The following is a 16,324-nucleotide window of genomic DNA, read 5'->3' as shown; positions in this document are numbered from 1 at the left end:
CCCTACAAAGTTTCATCCGAATTCATTCAAAAATGTTCATGCTATCGTGTTTACAGGCAGAATGACACGCACACACTACCAAAAACATGACGTCTTTGGTGAAGGTAACAAAAATCCACAGTTCAAAGACATTCATGTTAGGTGTGTCTCTGTGTTACGCAGTGGACTGGGTGCACCCTGGCTCTCACCCTGACACACAGGTTTGGTTCCAGCCCTCTGCATCCCCAAAATGGATAAGCAGTAGAGAAAATAGATACACTCCCAGGTTTTTGCACACTTACGTCAGATAATATAATCCTGTCATGTGAAAAACTCCAAGATTGAATTTAGAAATATCCTTTTTTCAAAACTGTAACCAAAATAAACAAACAGGTATGTTGATTATTTTAATGTTGCATGGATCAGTAGATCCCCCTTTTTCCTGCTTTAACAAAAAGTTTTCCATTAAAATAGGTCACACAGGTGATTCAAATAGCCATAAAACACATGAAGCATACTGCGCTTCTGCTAATTTTATACACTGTGCAATACCAAAATGTTCTGCAGCTTTAATTGAACCTGTGAAGCAACATGATATTAACTGGACGTTAGTCGAATTATGTAAGTCCCTGCACTTTCACACACGTGTTTACGATGTGACAGATCAGGCAGCTGCTCAGGCTGAAGATGGGTGGGCTGCACTGATTCATCAAACCTCATTTCTGATGTCTCACCCTGTCTGCTGTGACAACGCTAACCACAGGGTCCAGCCGGCCACAGGCTGTACAAGCCTACAAGGGATTGAGCAGTAGTCCGTGTATCCTCAAGTGTGCTGTTTGCAAATGATGAACACATAAAAAAAAAAATTAGTCATTAGCCGTCTGTTATACTCGTCTAAAAAAATATTTTTGTTTGCTGCTGTGAACTTCACACCAGCTTGTTATCTTTTTTTTTTTTTTACTTTACATTGATTTCAGATATGAACAATATCAACACAATGTCTGGAATTTTAATTATTTCCCATCATAATTGTTTTAATGTGCTCATCCTGAAGATAAACCAGAGGATGATATCAGAGACGCATTAAAGCATATTTCTGTCGGAAAAACAGGTCAGCGTGCTACGGCGTGTTTGTACTGAACACCCGTCTCTATACTTAAGAACCAACAGAGGTCGCCCATCAAATCTCGTCCCTGAGTCGAGCAGATTTGCTGGGTATAAAAAGTCAAGATGAGAATGTAAAAATCACATCGTCTGTGACATTCTGCACTCATTAGCTGATATGCTTTCAGCATGTTATCCACAAGCTCAGCATAATTCTCTACTCTGTGACTGCATGAATGCTTCCCCTGCTGCTGACTCAGTTGGCTTCTGTTTCCTTTCAAACTAATCGTCAAGTATCAGTTCTCAGATTTAAGGAGCAGCAAAAACACTTTCCTTAATTATGGCTTCACTTTTATGGAGGATGGAGGCTTCTGGCACGACTTCACCTATTACCAAGGTGCAAGGAGAGCTGCACCTTGCGGACCACTGTTATTTGTTTATACAGGAAAACGTGTTCAGTTGATAGCAGCTGTCAACACCTGAGCCGAGACTTGAGGCCTCGTCACGGTAGGAAAAGCAATAACATAAACAACAACTGGTTACCATGATGGTGAGGTGGCTCCTGGACTTTGGTTCACCAGTATGGACCATTGGGACCACGATGAAACAAATGACAGTGTCCTTATACATGAACATGTGTCCTGAGTGATCAAACACAAGAGAACATTTGCACTATAATGAGATCTTCACTGACTGTCACAGATTAGACCCCGCTTCCACTCTCCACATGCTAACAAATACGAACAGTTAATTCTTGGACAATGACAATATTTTTGTAGTTTTGCCTCTCGCCGCCATCATAACAGATTTTAAACTGAAACCAGTCAATATGTGATTGAAGTGCAGACCTTCAACTTTAATTTAAGGGATTTAACAAAATGGTTGCATTAACAGTTTGGGAATTAAAGCCGTTTTTATACACAGTCCCTCAGCTTCAGAAGCTCAAAAGTAACCGAAGAACATGATTTTAAATATGAGCGTTTTTGTTTGTTTGTTTGTTTGCTTTTTAAATAAAATAGCCCCTTAAGGGAGTAGCTGAAAGAAGGATGAAAATCTTTTGCGGTCAATGACCACCGGATATCACTAAATGCTGTTTTTCCTCCCTTGAGATGCTCTGCTAGGTCATTACTGCAGCTGCCTTCAGTTCCTGCTTGTTTGTGGGTCTTTCTGCCCCCAAAAAGTTTGTTTTCTTTTCAGTAAGTGAAAAGCATGCTCTATTGGGTTGAGATCAGGTGACTGACTTGACCATTGAAAAATATCCCATTTCTTTGCCTTGAGAAATTCTTGGGTTGCTTTTGCAGGTTGCTTTGGATCCGTATCAATTTGTGTGAAGTAGTTTGACCTGAATCAGCCCTGTACACTTCACATTTTATCCTGCTACTTCTATCTTGTATTTCATCACCAATAAACACCAGTGACCTGGTTCCACTGGCAGTCATACATGCCCACACCATTACCTCCACCATGTTTGACAGATGATGTCATATGCTTTAGATTATGAGCTGTGTCTGTCCTTCACCATACTACTTACCAGTTTTTGCTCTCTCTGATGGTTTTTTTCCTTCGGCCTAATGATTGACTCCATCACATGCATCAACTCATCAATCTCTTTAAAGCTCATATTGATAGTTCAAGTGAAAATCTACCAAATACAAATTAAACACATCTTTTATCTGCTTAATGTATCATGGAATAATCAGGGAACACTCCTCACATGTCCATGAAGTCTGTTGTCAAATTACTTTTGAGCTTTTGTAAACGGGGGACTAAAATCCACTGAACTAAAGCTGAAAGTCTGCACTTCAATCACATCATAATTATTTGATTTCAAACCCATTGTGGTAGTGTTTAGAGGCAAAGTTAACAAAAAAGTGTTATTGTCCAAAAATACTTATGGACCTAGCTGTATATGAGGGACCTGTAGCTCAGGAGGTACCTAAGCTACCTCAGCCTCAGGAGGTAGCACGGGATCTACCAATCAGAAGGTCAGTTGTGAGTTCCTTGCCCACTCCAACCTCCATCTTGAAGTATTTGTGGTCAAGATACTGAACCTCAAGTTACCTCTGATAGAGACAAAGGGCTTAGATACAGAAAAAGCCAACCAGTGGACAAGGCTTGACCTTCTGTGTAGAAACAGAATAGAAAGTGCAATTACTGTAAGCCAAACCAAAAACAAATCCTTTAAAATACACAGCAAACGTCAAGTACAACACATCAGTACATAAATGAAAAGGTCATCAGTTCACTGCCACCATCTCATGACCTTCTGCACAGTTTAGGCGCCAACATTTTTCTCAATAAGCAAAAAAAAGGGGGTTATTTTTCTTTCTGTATACAGAACGTAAATGCATGAAAGAGCCATGAGAGTCAAAGATATCAGTGTTATTGCTGACATTCTCCAGCCCTACTGACCCCTCGCTGTCCTTCCAGTTCCTGGCCTGACACCATTACAGTGTTTGCCTAACCTGCGTGATAGATAATTGCTGTGATGATAACCTAACTATTAATAGTGTGTGTGCGCGCTGGTGCATGCATGCCGATGTGATACCAGGCACAGTGCTATTGGTCGCACCCTGTGAAGGACACTCCTCTCTCCTTGGTTCGTACCCCCTTTGAAGTCTGAGCAGCTGTTGACTGGGGCTGAGGTCAAACAGTTGCTGCTAATAAAAACGACAGGTTTTTTCTTCATTTAGTTGCAAGCTGAACAAACTTTATTTTAATCATTCTATATCGTCCAAGGCAATGTTCCCTGCGCGCGTGCGCAATTGCGCACTGCTGGCACGGTCTCTGCGCACAGAAAATCTGCGTTGCGCACAGAAACGCAGAATTGAAATAAAATGAATACTTTAACAATTCTGTTTTGCAGTGTTAGCCAGTGAGTGACTGGCTGCTCCCGTACGGGATTAGAACGATGCCACCATCCCATATTTCAGCCAATAATGCGATTCACATTCGTATATACGCAGCTAATTAACGTCGTTGACAGGCTACGACAGCGTCTTTATGTGCACCGGTGTTTTAGCAAGCAAAGCGGCGTGGCTGATGTGGAGTGAAGCCACCTTAATGACAACGTGGACAAGCATCGGAGATGTGAGCAGGACAGACGGAACAATTGAAGGAAAAAGTGTGGACTTTATACCAGTTTTTAAATTGTGTTGATAGGTCACTAAAACCAGAGTTATGATAAAAACCTATACAATGTTGGGTTTTCTTCCTGAATACTGTCGTTGTTTATATTTACTGAAACGGTAAAAAACGGCGTTTTATAAGAAAAACGCTCGAAAGCACTCTCCTCCTGTGATTAAAGCCAAAACCAAAAAACCCCACTCTTTCCTATTGGTGGAAAAATGTACCATGTCGACCAATCAAAAAAATGATATGGCAACATGGCATTTAGTTGTTTAGGAAGGGAGAGGGAGGGGGGGTTAGGAGTGAATCTTGTGTAGTTAGTGTGTAGTCAACAGTTTTGTTGTGTGTGTCAGAACAATGAGGCGACTGCTGAATGTTACAGGTGTTGCAGGAGTGATACATCTCCTGTTGTCAGGCCTGCAGGTATCAGGCTGTTGTTCTCCTTTATCTCATAGTGGACAGAAATTATTTTTTGGAGTGGCACAAATAATTTGTGTGGCATCAAATTTGATGCAGAACAGCTGATTGTTCTGTAAATAGTTTGAAATGTTTATTTAAAAAACGCCTTGGCTGCATTTTTAGGTAAACAGCTGCAAAAAACTTTGTTTGCATAACTCAGTTACTTTTTTGAAGAAGTAACTATATAATTAATTGCCCAGCATTGGTCATTATATACTGCATTTTGCAGACAGAGAGTTACAGGACTCTCTCCCAGACCACAGACTCATAATACAAGTCAGAGCTTTATAAAAAGAAAAAAGAAAAAAAGAAAGTTGTGTTTTCAAAATTGGAGTTTAAGTTATTTTTTACTTCCAATAGTGTTAACATGCTACACAGGTCATGAACAAGATTTTTTTTTTTAAATTCATTGTAAGTGGGATAAAGCAGTTAATTAAAAGTAGTCTAACATAAATGTAAACGCTGTAATTTGATTATTTTAATAAACCATGTAACTTGGATGGATTCGATGGTGGCGTGACCAGGAAGTCTTTTATTTCCAAAATAGAGACCCCTCGTTTTTTCTTGCATGGAGTCAGACTTTCTAGTATTTTTTGCTTCAATAATTGGCATCTTACACCCATTTTAAGTCTATTATCAATTAGAAAGTCCTACATTGCTTCATTCTTGAGTTATCACATTCACAATCTTGGGTGTCCATGTTGCCTGCCCGCCCAGCAGGCTGCTAACAATATCTCATCAGCACTTTATAGCTGACGGGTAAAAACATTTGAGGAAACTAAAATCGGCAACAACAGGTCTTTAGGAGTGACAATCCAGTTGTGATATTTTTGGTAGAAATCATTGTGAGCGTGTGGAGTAGGTATGGAGGCTCTGACATGGTTTAGAGCTGCCGTTCAGCCAGTGGTGCTGGGGTCTTGGGAATTATGAACACATGATAGTAAAGCAGAAAAGTATCATCAGGTTTTGATCCACCATACAAAACCATCTGGAAACTGTCTTATTGGCAAAACAATACAATACAACACCATCAGTCATGGATTGGCCTCCCCAGAGCATCTGAAGCAGTGTGGGATTCTCCTGATAGAGGCCAGAACAAAAGGCAGCCAACATCTAAAGAAGAGCTTTGATCATCCCTCAAGAAACATAGAAAAATTATCCTGAATGAAGACATGTCTTGATGCATGCTCAACCAACCAGGTAAGAAATCTAAACAACGTTGACTCTGTTCATGGACGTAGCGTGCAGAAGAAGTCACTTGGATGAGTGATGAAATGTTTCTCCCGCTGAAAACGCTATATCCAGATGAACACAATCAACTTTTTGTTAATTCAAGAAATTACAAGAAAGCTTGCCTAAGAGAGTTCAGGCTGTCTTGGAGAATAAAGATGGTCATACCAAATACTGACTTTAAAACCAGTTAGAATGATTTAAACTCTGTTTGACTTTTTTTCTGTATTTACACCTATTTGCCATATTTGTAGCAAAATATGAAGAAACGAGATGTGGATTTTACTTGATTTAAAACTGTTGGACTATTTTATTCATTATTTATTTTTAGTTTGATTTATTTGTGCACTGGAAAGATTCAAATTTTGCCTCCAGTTCACAACTTTTTTTGAGAACCTAAATAAAAACATGGTATTAATGTAATGAAACTCCAAACAATCATATAAAGCCCACTGAAGTGTATTTACATGGAAATTTTTTTAATTATGTTCAACCCTTTAACACTTACTGCTTCATATACGGTCATGAACCAGAAAAAGTTTTCCCAGGATCTTGTACTCTGAAAAACTCTGAAAAACTGTGCTGAATCACGGGGAATTTGCAGCCAAATGAGTGCACTTGATTAATAATCATAAACAAGTGTGACCACCACTATAAAAGCAGATTTGGAGTAATCAGCTGTTTGTTAAATGGTAAAATGGTAAATGGCCTGTATTTATATAGCGCTTTACTAGTCCCTAAGGACCCCAAAGCGTTTTACATATCCAGTCATCCACCCATTCACACACTGGTGATGGCAAGCTACATTGTAGCCACAGCCACCCTGGGGCGCACTGACAGAGGCGAGGCTGCCGGACACTGGCGCCACCGGGCCCTCTGACCACCACCAGTAGGCAATGGGTGAAGTATCTTGCCCAAGGACACAACGACCGAGACTGTCCAAGCCGGGGCTCGAACCGGCAATCTTCCGATTACAAGGCGAACTCCCAACTCTTGAGCCACGATCGCCCCTCGTTTGTTAACAACAATCTTCCCAGGATTGGACAACCCAGCAAATTCAACCCAAGGTCAGAAAAAAATTAACAAAAACTCATCTACATCTCAGACTCTACAGACCTCAGTTAGCATGTTAAATGTTAAGGTACAATTAGAAATAGGGTGAATAAGCATAGTTTGCTGCACAGTTTAGGTTTGCAAAGTTCCATCTGAACAAACCACAACCAACGTTCTTTGGACAGATGACACCAAAGTAGAGATGTTAGGCAATAATGCACAGCACCAGCACCATGGAGGGAGAAATCCAAACGCAGCAAATCAGCACTGTGGAGGAGGGGCGATGATTTGGAACCTGGAATCTTGCAGTCATTGAGTTGACCATGAACTTCCTTGAACATCAAGTCGAGTCAAATGTGATGCCATCTGTTTGACAACTAAAGCTTGGCTGGAAGTGGGTCGTGGACAGTAGCAAATTTACAACAGAATGTCTGGAAAAGAATCAAGCTGTTGCAATGGTCCAGTCAAAGTCCAGATCTCAACCCGAAATGACATGCTGTGGCGGGACTTTAAGAGAGCTGCTGTAAACAAATGCCGCAAACTTCAGTGAAGTGTCACAACGTTGTAAAGACGAGTGGGCTGAAAGTCGTCCACAACGATGTGACACGTTGATAAAGTCATATCAAAAGCAATTAGTTCCTGCTGCCAAGGTGGTTCTACGATATTGAATTGTAGGGTGTACTTGGAGTGTTTTTCACAGCACTGTTCATGTAAAACATAATGTAATGGATCAGAATTAAATACACCTGGTAACATTTATTTGAAAAAGAAGACGTGTAATTGTCGACATTAACAACTTCTACAAATAAATATAAACACGATAAAGTAGAGGAAGTTATCACTTTAAAGGAATCAATCAGAGGACCTAATCAAAGCTCGGCTGATCGATGTCCAGGGGAAGCGTGCACCGAGTCAGGTTAGACACGTAGAGAGCAGTGGCAATGGGAACGAGGCCGGCGGCCACCTTGAGAATAGTCAGCAGCCTCTCTGTAGCACTGGCCACTCCATCTGGAGTCTGTAGGGAAGGAAAGATTACACAGGATGGCTTTTTAGGAAACGCAAAGACACAAAAATTACATTTGATGTTTTATTGTCAACAACAGCGCAGAACCCTCTAAACTACAGCGATGCTGAGCTACACAACACGCACACAAACAGCTTTCCCTTCTGAGTTCAATTTCAGGCTTTTCCCTCTGTGCAACTTCAGCTTTATGAATCAGTCAACAAAAAAGTTGCTTAGCCATACTGCTGAAGGAAAAAAAGAAAAAGAGACAAACAGCCAGAAGCTGTTTCACAAGCCTGAAAACGATGACTACAACAAGTACTGGATGTTTAATAAAGCCAAATAAATCCTTATGCAAAGATAACAAATCTGTAATTTTGTTCTGCATACATTTCAACAAGAAATGTGTTCAAGAAACACAACATGCAACAGTGTGCAAGGCAAAACTTTACTGAGAACATACAGTGGGGCAAAAAAGTATTTAGTCAGCCACCGATTGTGCAAGTTCCCCCACTTAAAATGATGACAGAGGTCAGTAATTTGCACCAGAGGTACACTTCAACTGTGAGAGACAGAATGTGAAAAAAAAAATCCATGAATTCACATGGTAGGATTTGTAAAGAATTTATTCGTAAATTAGGGTGGAAAATAAGTATTTGGTCACCTCAAACAAGGAAAATCTCTGGCTCTCACAGACCTGTAACGTCTTCTGTAAGAAGCTTTTCTGTCCCCCACTCGTTACCTGTATGAATGGCACCTGTTTGAACTCATCATCTGTATAAAAGACACCTGTCCACAGCCTCAAACAGTCAGACTCCAAACGCCGCCATGGCCAAGACCAAAGAGCTTTCGAAGGACACCAGGAAAAGTATTGTAGACCTGCACCAGACTGGGAAGAGTGAATCTACAATAGGCAAGCAGCTTGGTGTGAAAAAAATCAACTGTGGGAGCAATCATCAGAAAATGGAAGACATACAAGACCACTGATAATCTCCCTCAATCTGGGGCTCCACGCAAGATCTCATCCCGTGGGGTCAAAATGATCATGAGAACGGTGAGCAAAGATCCCAGAACCACACGGGGGGACCTGGTGAATGACCTGCAGAGAGCTGGGACCAAAGTAACAAAGGTCACCATCAGTAACACACTACAACGGCAGGGAATCAAATCCCGCAGTGCCAGACGTGTTCCGCTGCTGAAGCCAGTGCATGTCCAGGCCCGTCTGAAGTTTGCCAGAGAGCACATGGATGATACAGCAGAGGATTGGGAGAATGTCATGTGGTCAGATGAAACCAAAGTAGAACTTTTTGGTATAAACTCAACTCGTCGTGTTTGGAGGAAGAAGAATACTGAGTTGCATCCCAAGAACACCATACCTACTGTGACGCATGGGGGTGGAAACATCATGCTATGGGGCTGTTTTTCTGCCAAGGGGACAGGACGACTGATCCGTGTTAAGGACAGAATGAATGGGGCCATGTATCGTGAGATTTTGAGCCAAAACCTCCTTCCATCAGTGAGAACTTTGAAGATGAAACGAGGCTGGGTCTTCCAACATGACAATGATCCAAAACACACCGCCCGGGCAACAAAGGAGTGGCTCCGTAAGAAGCATTTGAAAGTCCTGGAGTGGCCTAGCCAGTCTCCAGACCTCAACCCCATAGAAAATCTGTGGCGGGAGTTGAAAGTCCGTGTTGCTCGGCGACAGCCCCAAAACATCACTGCTCTCGAGAAGATCTGCATGGAGGAATGGGCCAAAATACCAGCTACTGTGTGTGCAAACCTGGTAAAGACCTATAGTAAACGTTTGACCTCTGTTATTGCCAACAAAGGTTATGTTACAAAGTATTGAGTTGTATTTTTGTTATTGACCAAATACTTATTTTCCACCCTGATTTACAAATAAATTCTTTACAAATCCTACCATGTGGATTCATGGATTTTTTTTCACATTCTGTCTCTCACAGTTGAAGTGTACCTCTGGTGCAAATTACTGACCTCTGTCATCATTTTAGGTGGGGGAACTTGCACAATCGGTGGCTGACTAAATACTTTTTTGCCCCACTGTATACTGACATACATTCAGATTAAAATGTGTGAAGGGCTAGATTTGGATTTCACATATGACTTAAAACATCTTCAGTGTTTGTGACCCAGACTGCTACAAACCTGATTCTCCGCAAACAACAGGGGACAGTGGAGCGACGCAGCCAGCTTCCTGACAGCATCCAGGCGCTCAGCGGGGGCGGAAGCGTTCCGAGCTACAAGAAAGAGAAGCATAAAAGGTCAGCTGGTCAGACACAAAAAAGCCTGAAAGTACAACAATATGTGTTGTGGGTGGTGTTCAACGGTGAAGTAAAATGTAAACAGTGGTAGACAATTTCTCCTTGATTTAATCTCAGCTTATTTTTTTCCCTTCTTCCTGTGAATCAAGGGACTGGGGAAAAAACAAAACATAAAACAAAACAAGACAAAAAGAAAAACACATAAAAGGATTTTAACTGTTGCCCTACCATTCGTAACCATGAAGCAAACTTTTCCAAGGAAATATCCCGGGTCCAAATATTTCAGGGACGCTTCTGCTGACTGCAAACTACAACAAAATAAAACAAAACAGAATGAAGCAGTGCTACATCATATCATCTTTGAACTTGTTTTTAACTTAAAATATAAAATATTTTGGACAACGTATGTCAGAGGCATCGGGATCTCGTTTCTGCATGATGACATCAAGTTTCTCCTTCATGAAACCTCAGAATCTGAGGTTTAGTGCTCACAGTTTGGGTGAAGGTGACGCTTCAAGTAAGGCGGAGTTTTAAGTACTGGAGATCTTGTATTGAAGAGGACTGAGTGGAACCAGAACGAGCTGTTGATAGTCAGAGTGAATCATTGTGATCATCAACACCATGGTGATCAGGTAAACCACCTGGGCACCTCCTAGATGAGGCGTTTTGGGCAAGTCCTGCTGGAAGGAGGCCCCAGGGCAGTCCCAGAACACACTAGAAAAATAAAGTCTCTGGGCTGGTTTGGGGCAATTTGTGTGGTTTAAAAATGACATCTCACTCTGGTAACAATTAAGTAAGAACAACACAAAAACAAAGCTGTTATATGAAGCAGAACCTGTGTATTCAGGTGGCCAGTACAACAAATTGCATCTGGACATGTATGTATTTTTTCATCTTGGTGACTAGGAACAAGTCCAGGTTCCTTTTCAATAGACACTCACTGAAATCAGACAAAAGGAGGGTACCCCTGGATCAGGCCTCCGCGGACTGTGGAGTTTGCACCGACTTCTTCCCACAGTCCTGGCTTAGGTAAGTGTGAGTGTGAATGGCTCTTTGTCTCTCTGTGTTTGCCCTATAACACACCGGTGAGGGTGTACCCCATGACAGCTGGGATTGGCTCCAGCACCCTCGCAACCATGAAATGGATAAGCTGAAAATCGACGGATGGATTTGAAAGTTACCTGAGCTCTGAAGTTAGGTTGATGATGAACACAACCAAGTCTATTCTGGGACGGCTCTCATCATTCTCCATGGGCAAAGGAAGGCTCTTAGCTAGTCTCCTGTTAAGTACAAAGAGCGATGACAATCATGGGACTCTTACCCACCTCAGGTGGTCTTCACACATCAAAGTCATTGCATAACTGAGTAATTTGCTGCAGCTGCAGAATAACAGTGCAGCATCACGTACGAGTTCCCCAGTCAGAATTTCACAATTATTTAATCATAAAGTCAACATTACATTACCAGCTGGAAACCTGTTATGACGTTGCAGTCTGAGTAGTACAAAAGTCCTTTTCCCAAGTACATAACTACTTGTTTGTTGTTGATTATGAAAAATATTTTGTTACTAAATAAACGTTTACAGTCATACTGTTTAAACATAAATGCGACTGATGGTAGAAAACAAATCTTGTTTCGTTGTGAGGATGGCAGACTCGGTTTCCATTTGTGTGCTGCAGCCACTTTCCCCTGACAGATAGCAGACTTCAGCAGTTTGCAGGATGAAGCGAGCTTTACTCACACGTTCACAGTGACACTGGTCTCCTCCACCAGAACATCTGCTAAACTCTGCTGAAATTGCTCCTCACTCTCCACCAGCTGCAGGAAACAAAAACTACCAGTCAGCACAAAACCTGATGATCCCACTTTACACCATCACACAGGTTAAAAAAAAATCTCTTAAACCTGTCAGAAGAAACATTTCGCAGTCACAGTTCAAAGATGTTGCCACTTTCTTTTTTTTTACAGCGGCTTTTGCTCATATAGAGATTTATGATGATAAAATCATAAATTACAATGCAATAAAACATTCTGAAAAATATTAATTTATACAGACTGTGATCTAATTTGACTGTGGTTACAGTGAGAGGCTATGGAAAATAAAAGGACCACCCTCTGCACCACCTACTGGCCAGACATTAGCAATTTTTCCAACATCTGTTTTCAGCTGCTGCAAGGACAAATACTTAAAGCCCGTTAAGAATAATCATCTGACCTCCTGAAGCAGCCCTGAACCCTAAAATGGAAGCAAACGCTCTATTTTGGAAAATATGAATGGATTCTTTGCATTTTGTTAGAGTTGTGGCAAGGGGTATGTGCAAAGCCCCACAAAATATTTTAATGTATTTAAAGACACATAACAGTGGAGTGATGGGTTGGTTAAAGTGGTTAAAGAAAATGAATTTAATGAATTTAACAATTTTCAGTATAAAAATATTTCATCTCCTGTGTCGTGCCATTTTTAATAGCACGTGTGCTGCTGCAACAGCCTGAAAACCATACTCAATGTTTCTGCAATATTCTCCTCTGTATTTATTGGGAATGTGGTGTATCAAATCGTCTGTTATAATACAAATTTTCATATGATATAAAAAAATCTCACTGATATAGTGATGTCATGGGTTTATCCTCCCTAATGTGGACAACAAGATGTATGCCTCTAGTGAAGGCCTAGTGAAAGATACTACAAAATAAAAGCACAATGATTTGCCAAATATGCACAAAAACTATTCTAGCTGAAGATGGAAGCTACAACATTGTTTCTTCAGGCACAAACACACCATTGAGGACAACCGGGATATGTAGGTGCGCAAGGAGGAGATACTAACAGCTGGTGAAGTGTGACCACTTTTAAACAAGGGCATCGCTGGAGCACTGCACTCCATATGACACAAAGAGCACGTGTTGGATGGAAATTAGCGGTAAAGTACAGGTTTATGCAACTGCATAAAATGCAATATTCCAGAGAGAATATATTTTTATTTATGTGACAGTGTTGTAAGGGTTATTTTAGTTTAACTGTTGTTGGAATGTTTTGTTTGCTTAAAATTTCCGGGGAAAACACTACCTAGGCTACTTTTGAGCTTACATTTGACTTCTGCTGTGTGTCACTATTACTCTATGTTGCTGCTGGCAATGGATTCACACCTTGAACCAGGTAGTCTGCCAGGTGGATGTAAGATACCCTTCATATTTGTTTGCGCTAACAAATCTTTTGCCTGCAGTAAAAAAAAAATATTGTTCAGTACTTTTTTCAATATTGTAACAATATCGTTATTATAAATTTCCTTGAAATATTGCGATAGAATTTTGAGGTTATATATCACCTGCCCCTAGTATTTACTTAAGAGAAAATATTCTGAAGGTTCCCCCTGAAACAAATAACAACAAAAAAATCCTGCCTCTAGTTCTTCTGCTGCTCACTTCAGGGGTCACCACAGCAGATCATCGCCCTCATCTCACACTATCCTTAGCATCCTCCCTGTCACACCAACCCTGTGCACATCCACAATCCTTCTTTTCCTTAAGTCCTTCTCACGCCTTTCCTTCCTTCTTGCTGTCTCTAAACACGCCTTTCCTTTTCCTTTGTCTTACAGTAGCACGATTTCCACCAGCACCACAGGCAGTCGCTGTCATCCCGGTATGGAAAGATCATTCTTGATGACCCGCATGTTTGTTTGGGTTGGCAAGATTTTGCACGCTTCCTGACACAACCCTCCCCTTTTATCTGGGCTTGGGATCCCACCCTCCTTCGGACTGAATTGGAAACGCCTCTGGTTGTGGGTGTTATAGAGCTATTATAGAATAAAAGTATTATAAAAACGTTGAGATAGTGTTTGTTAGGTAGATCTACAGAAAAGTCAAGATTTATCCACACAACACCGACGACGCCAAACAGCTGCTAGACTGTGTAAAAACCTCTTCCTGATACAGTCATATTTGTCTTTAAGTGATTTTACTAGTCCAAGCTGACGACCATATATCTGGGATATTTACGACCAGATATCTCCCAATAAAAAAACACATCCAGTCAGCCGTTAGCTCGTCCTGAAAACAGCTACAGTCACAGCACACAGCTCGATATTTGCCTTTTCTTTTTAAAAATTTATTTCTTAAAGTGAACAACTCACCAAGATGTTCGCTGTGTTCAGACCAGGGAGTTTACTAAAAGGCTTCAACAACGACATCCTCGCTAAACTTGATAAAGTTTTGTAAACAAACCCGGGGCGAACATTTCTTTCTCTCGCGCTTCTTTTCCAAACATGCGTCTGGCGTCATGACGTATACCAATCTTCATTGGCTGTTTTCTTCTGCCACCTACAGGCCGCCGGGAGTCATGCACCTTTGGCAAGCGTGGACCTACCTCACATTCAGATTAGATCGGTTACTATACAACTGGTTACTATTCATACATTCATCCCATATAAACGGGAACTTGACAGTATATATACGTATATACAATATATAGGTATTTACAACAAAGAGAATATACAGCATGCTTTGATTCAGCAACAGTATATGAATGTTTTAGTGAAGACGATACCTTGTTTTTTGCATTTTATGTAGTTCTCACTCTGATTTTAATTTCCTCATAACTTGATGTACCCGGGACGCAACGTCATGACAGAAAGAGAAACGTGTACCTTCCATACCTGTAATGTGTACATTTTTAAATATATATCTACATAGTTATTCATATTTTGATATCTTACTTTAAACCCTTCAGTCTAAGTACAACCTGCGGAAAAGATCAAAACTGTAAAGCTCAGACTTTTCCAACGTCTTCCTGCTATCTTTTCCACCACCAAAAGCAGCTCCTGTTACCTGAAAAATTTGGCTTCACTTTTGCATGAGGAAGTGGAGCTAGGGCATCCATCTTTACAAACAGCACCAGGTAAATGTTTAGACATGGTGAGTGTGAAGTTGTATGGATTCATACTCAGTGTTACATGAATCCATAGGCATGATTATGTTTTGTCCTCTAATAACCATTACCGCATAATCACTGGCAACTTTATTAGGTAAATCTTGCTAGCACCAGGCTGGACCCTCTTTTGCCCACAGAACTGCCTTAAGTCATCAAGGCCTAGATTCAACAAAGTGCCAGAAAGATTCCTCAGATTTTGATTCATATTAACAGAAAATCATCACAAAGTTGTTGCAAATTTGCCAGATGGTGACTGTGGAGGCCATTTGAAATATCCATCAGAAGCCGGGTACACTGTGGTCATAAAATAATCTGTGTAATTGAGCAGCAATACTCAGTATGTGGTGTTTAAACAACGTTCAGATGGTCAGGTGTGCCAAGAAAATATCCCCATTACAACACCCAAGTCTCAGCATCCTGAACCTTTCATATGGTCAAGACTAGATCAATGCTTTCATGTTTTAAGCCCAATTCCAACCCTACCACCCACATCTCACAGCAGAAAATGAGAATCATTAGAGAAGTCAACATTTTTACAATCTTATGGTTTCTCCTGCAAATTGCAGCCAGTTTCCTGTTATTAGCTGACAGGAGTGGGGTGGGGTGTGGTCTTTTGCTGCCACAGCCAATCTGCTTCAAGGTTCAACGTACTGCAAATTCAGAGATGAGCTCCTCCATAACTTGGTTGTTACAAGTTATTTGAGTTATTGGCGCCTTCCTATCAGCCGTTCTCCTCTCACATCTAGTATCAAGACAACATTTCCAACCAGAGAACATCAACTTACTGGATATTTTCTCTTTTTCAGACCATTCTCTGTAAACCCTAGATGGCAGTCTAAATCATCAGTGAAATATTTTGAAATATACAGAACGGCCCATCTGACAACAACAACCATCCCCAATGTACTTAAACCACCGCCCATTTTGATGGTCAGCTTGAACCTGTCTTTATGTCTAAATGGACCCAGTTGCTGCTGTGATTGACTAATTAGTAGCTGAACAGGTGTACCTAATGAAGTGGGTGGAGTGTGTATGTGGTTTTCAGCAATGTCTCTATATAAGAAGACAGCATTTTTGGGTGATTTGTTTTAAACACATGGAAATACACTTCACTGAAAACCAACACAACAGCTCTGCCACAACCTTCTTCACCTT

The 16,324-nt window shown here is 40.9% G+C and overlaps 1 protein-coding gene across 1 annotated transcript; it reads right to left on the bottom strand.

Moving 5' to 3' along the window:
* Positions 1–7,690: 7,690 nt before the first annotated feature.
* Positions 7,691–14,558, bottom strand: pane1 (proliferation associated nuclear element). The gene is made up of 6 exons (XM_082537329.1): positions 14,373–14,558; positions 11,984–12,060; positions 11,424–11,522; positions 10,471–10,550; positions 10,127–10,218; positions 7,691–7,969 (listed from the first exon to the last, which is right to left on the bottom strand). The coding sequence occupies exons 1-6, from the start codon at positions 14,427–14,429 to the stop codon at positions 7,820–7,822; spliced, it is 555 nt and encodes a 184-aa protein (XP_082393455.1). The 5' UTR covers positions 14,430–14,558; the 3' UTR covers positions 7,691–7,819.
* Positions 14,559–16,324: the final 1,766 nt, after the last annotated feature.

The sequence above is a fragment of the Aulonocara stuartgranti genome, assembly GCF_965226115.1.
Source record: "Aulonocara stuartgranti genome assembly, chromosome: 6".
In the NCBI taxonomy this organism is placed as follows: Eukaryota; Metazoa; Chordata; class Actinopteri; order Cichliformes; family Cichlidae; genus Aulonocara; species Aulonocara stuartgranti.
Note: the sequence above shows the minus strand (reverse complement) of the source record. Positions and strands in the feature narration are given on the sequence as shown.

Excerpts from the sequence above, each read along its gene's own strand:
- pane1 (XM_082537329.1), bottom strand. The coding sequence starts at position 14,429 with ATGTCGTTGTTGAAGCCTTTTAGTAAACTCCCTGGTCTGAACACAGCG. Across the intron at positions 11,523-11,983 it reads ACCAGTGTCACTGTGAACGT|GAGACTAGCTAAGAGCCTTC; the intron begins GTGAGTAAAGCT and ends TGTACTTAACAG. Across the intron at positions 10,219-10,470 it reads TTGCTTCATGGTTACGAATG|CTCGGAACGCTTCCGCCCCC; the intron begins GTAGGGCAACAG and ends TCTTTCTTGTAG.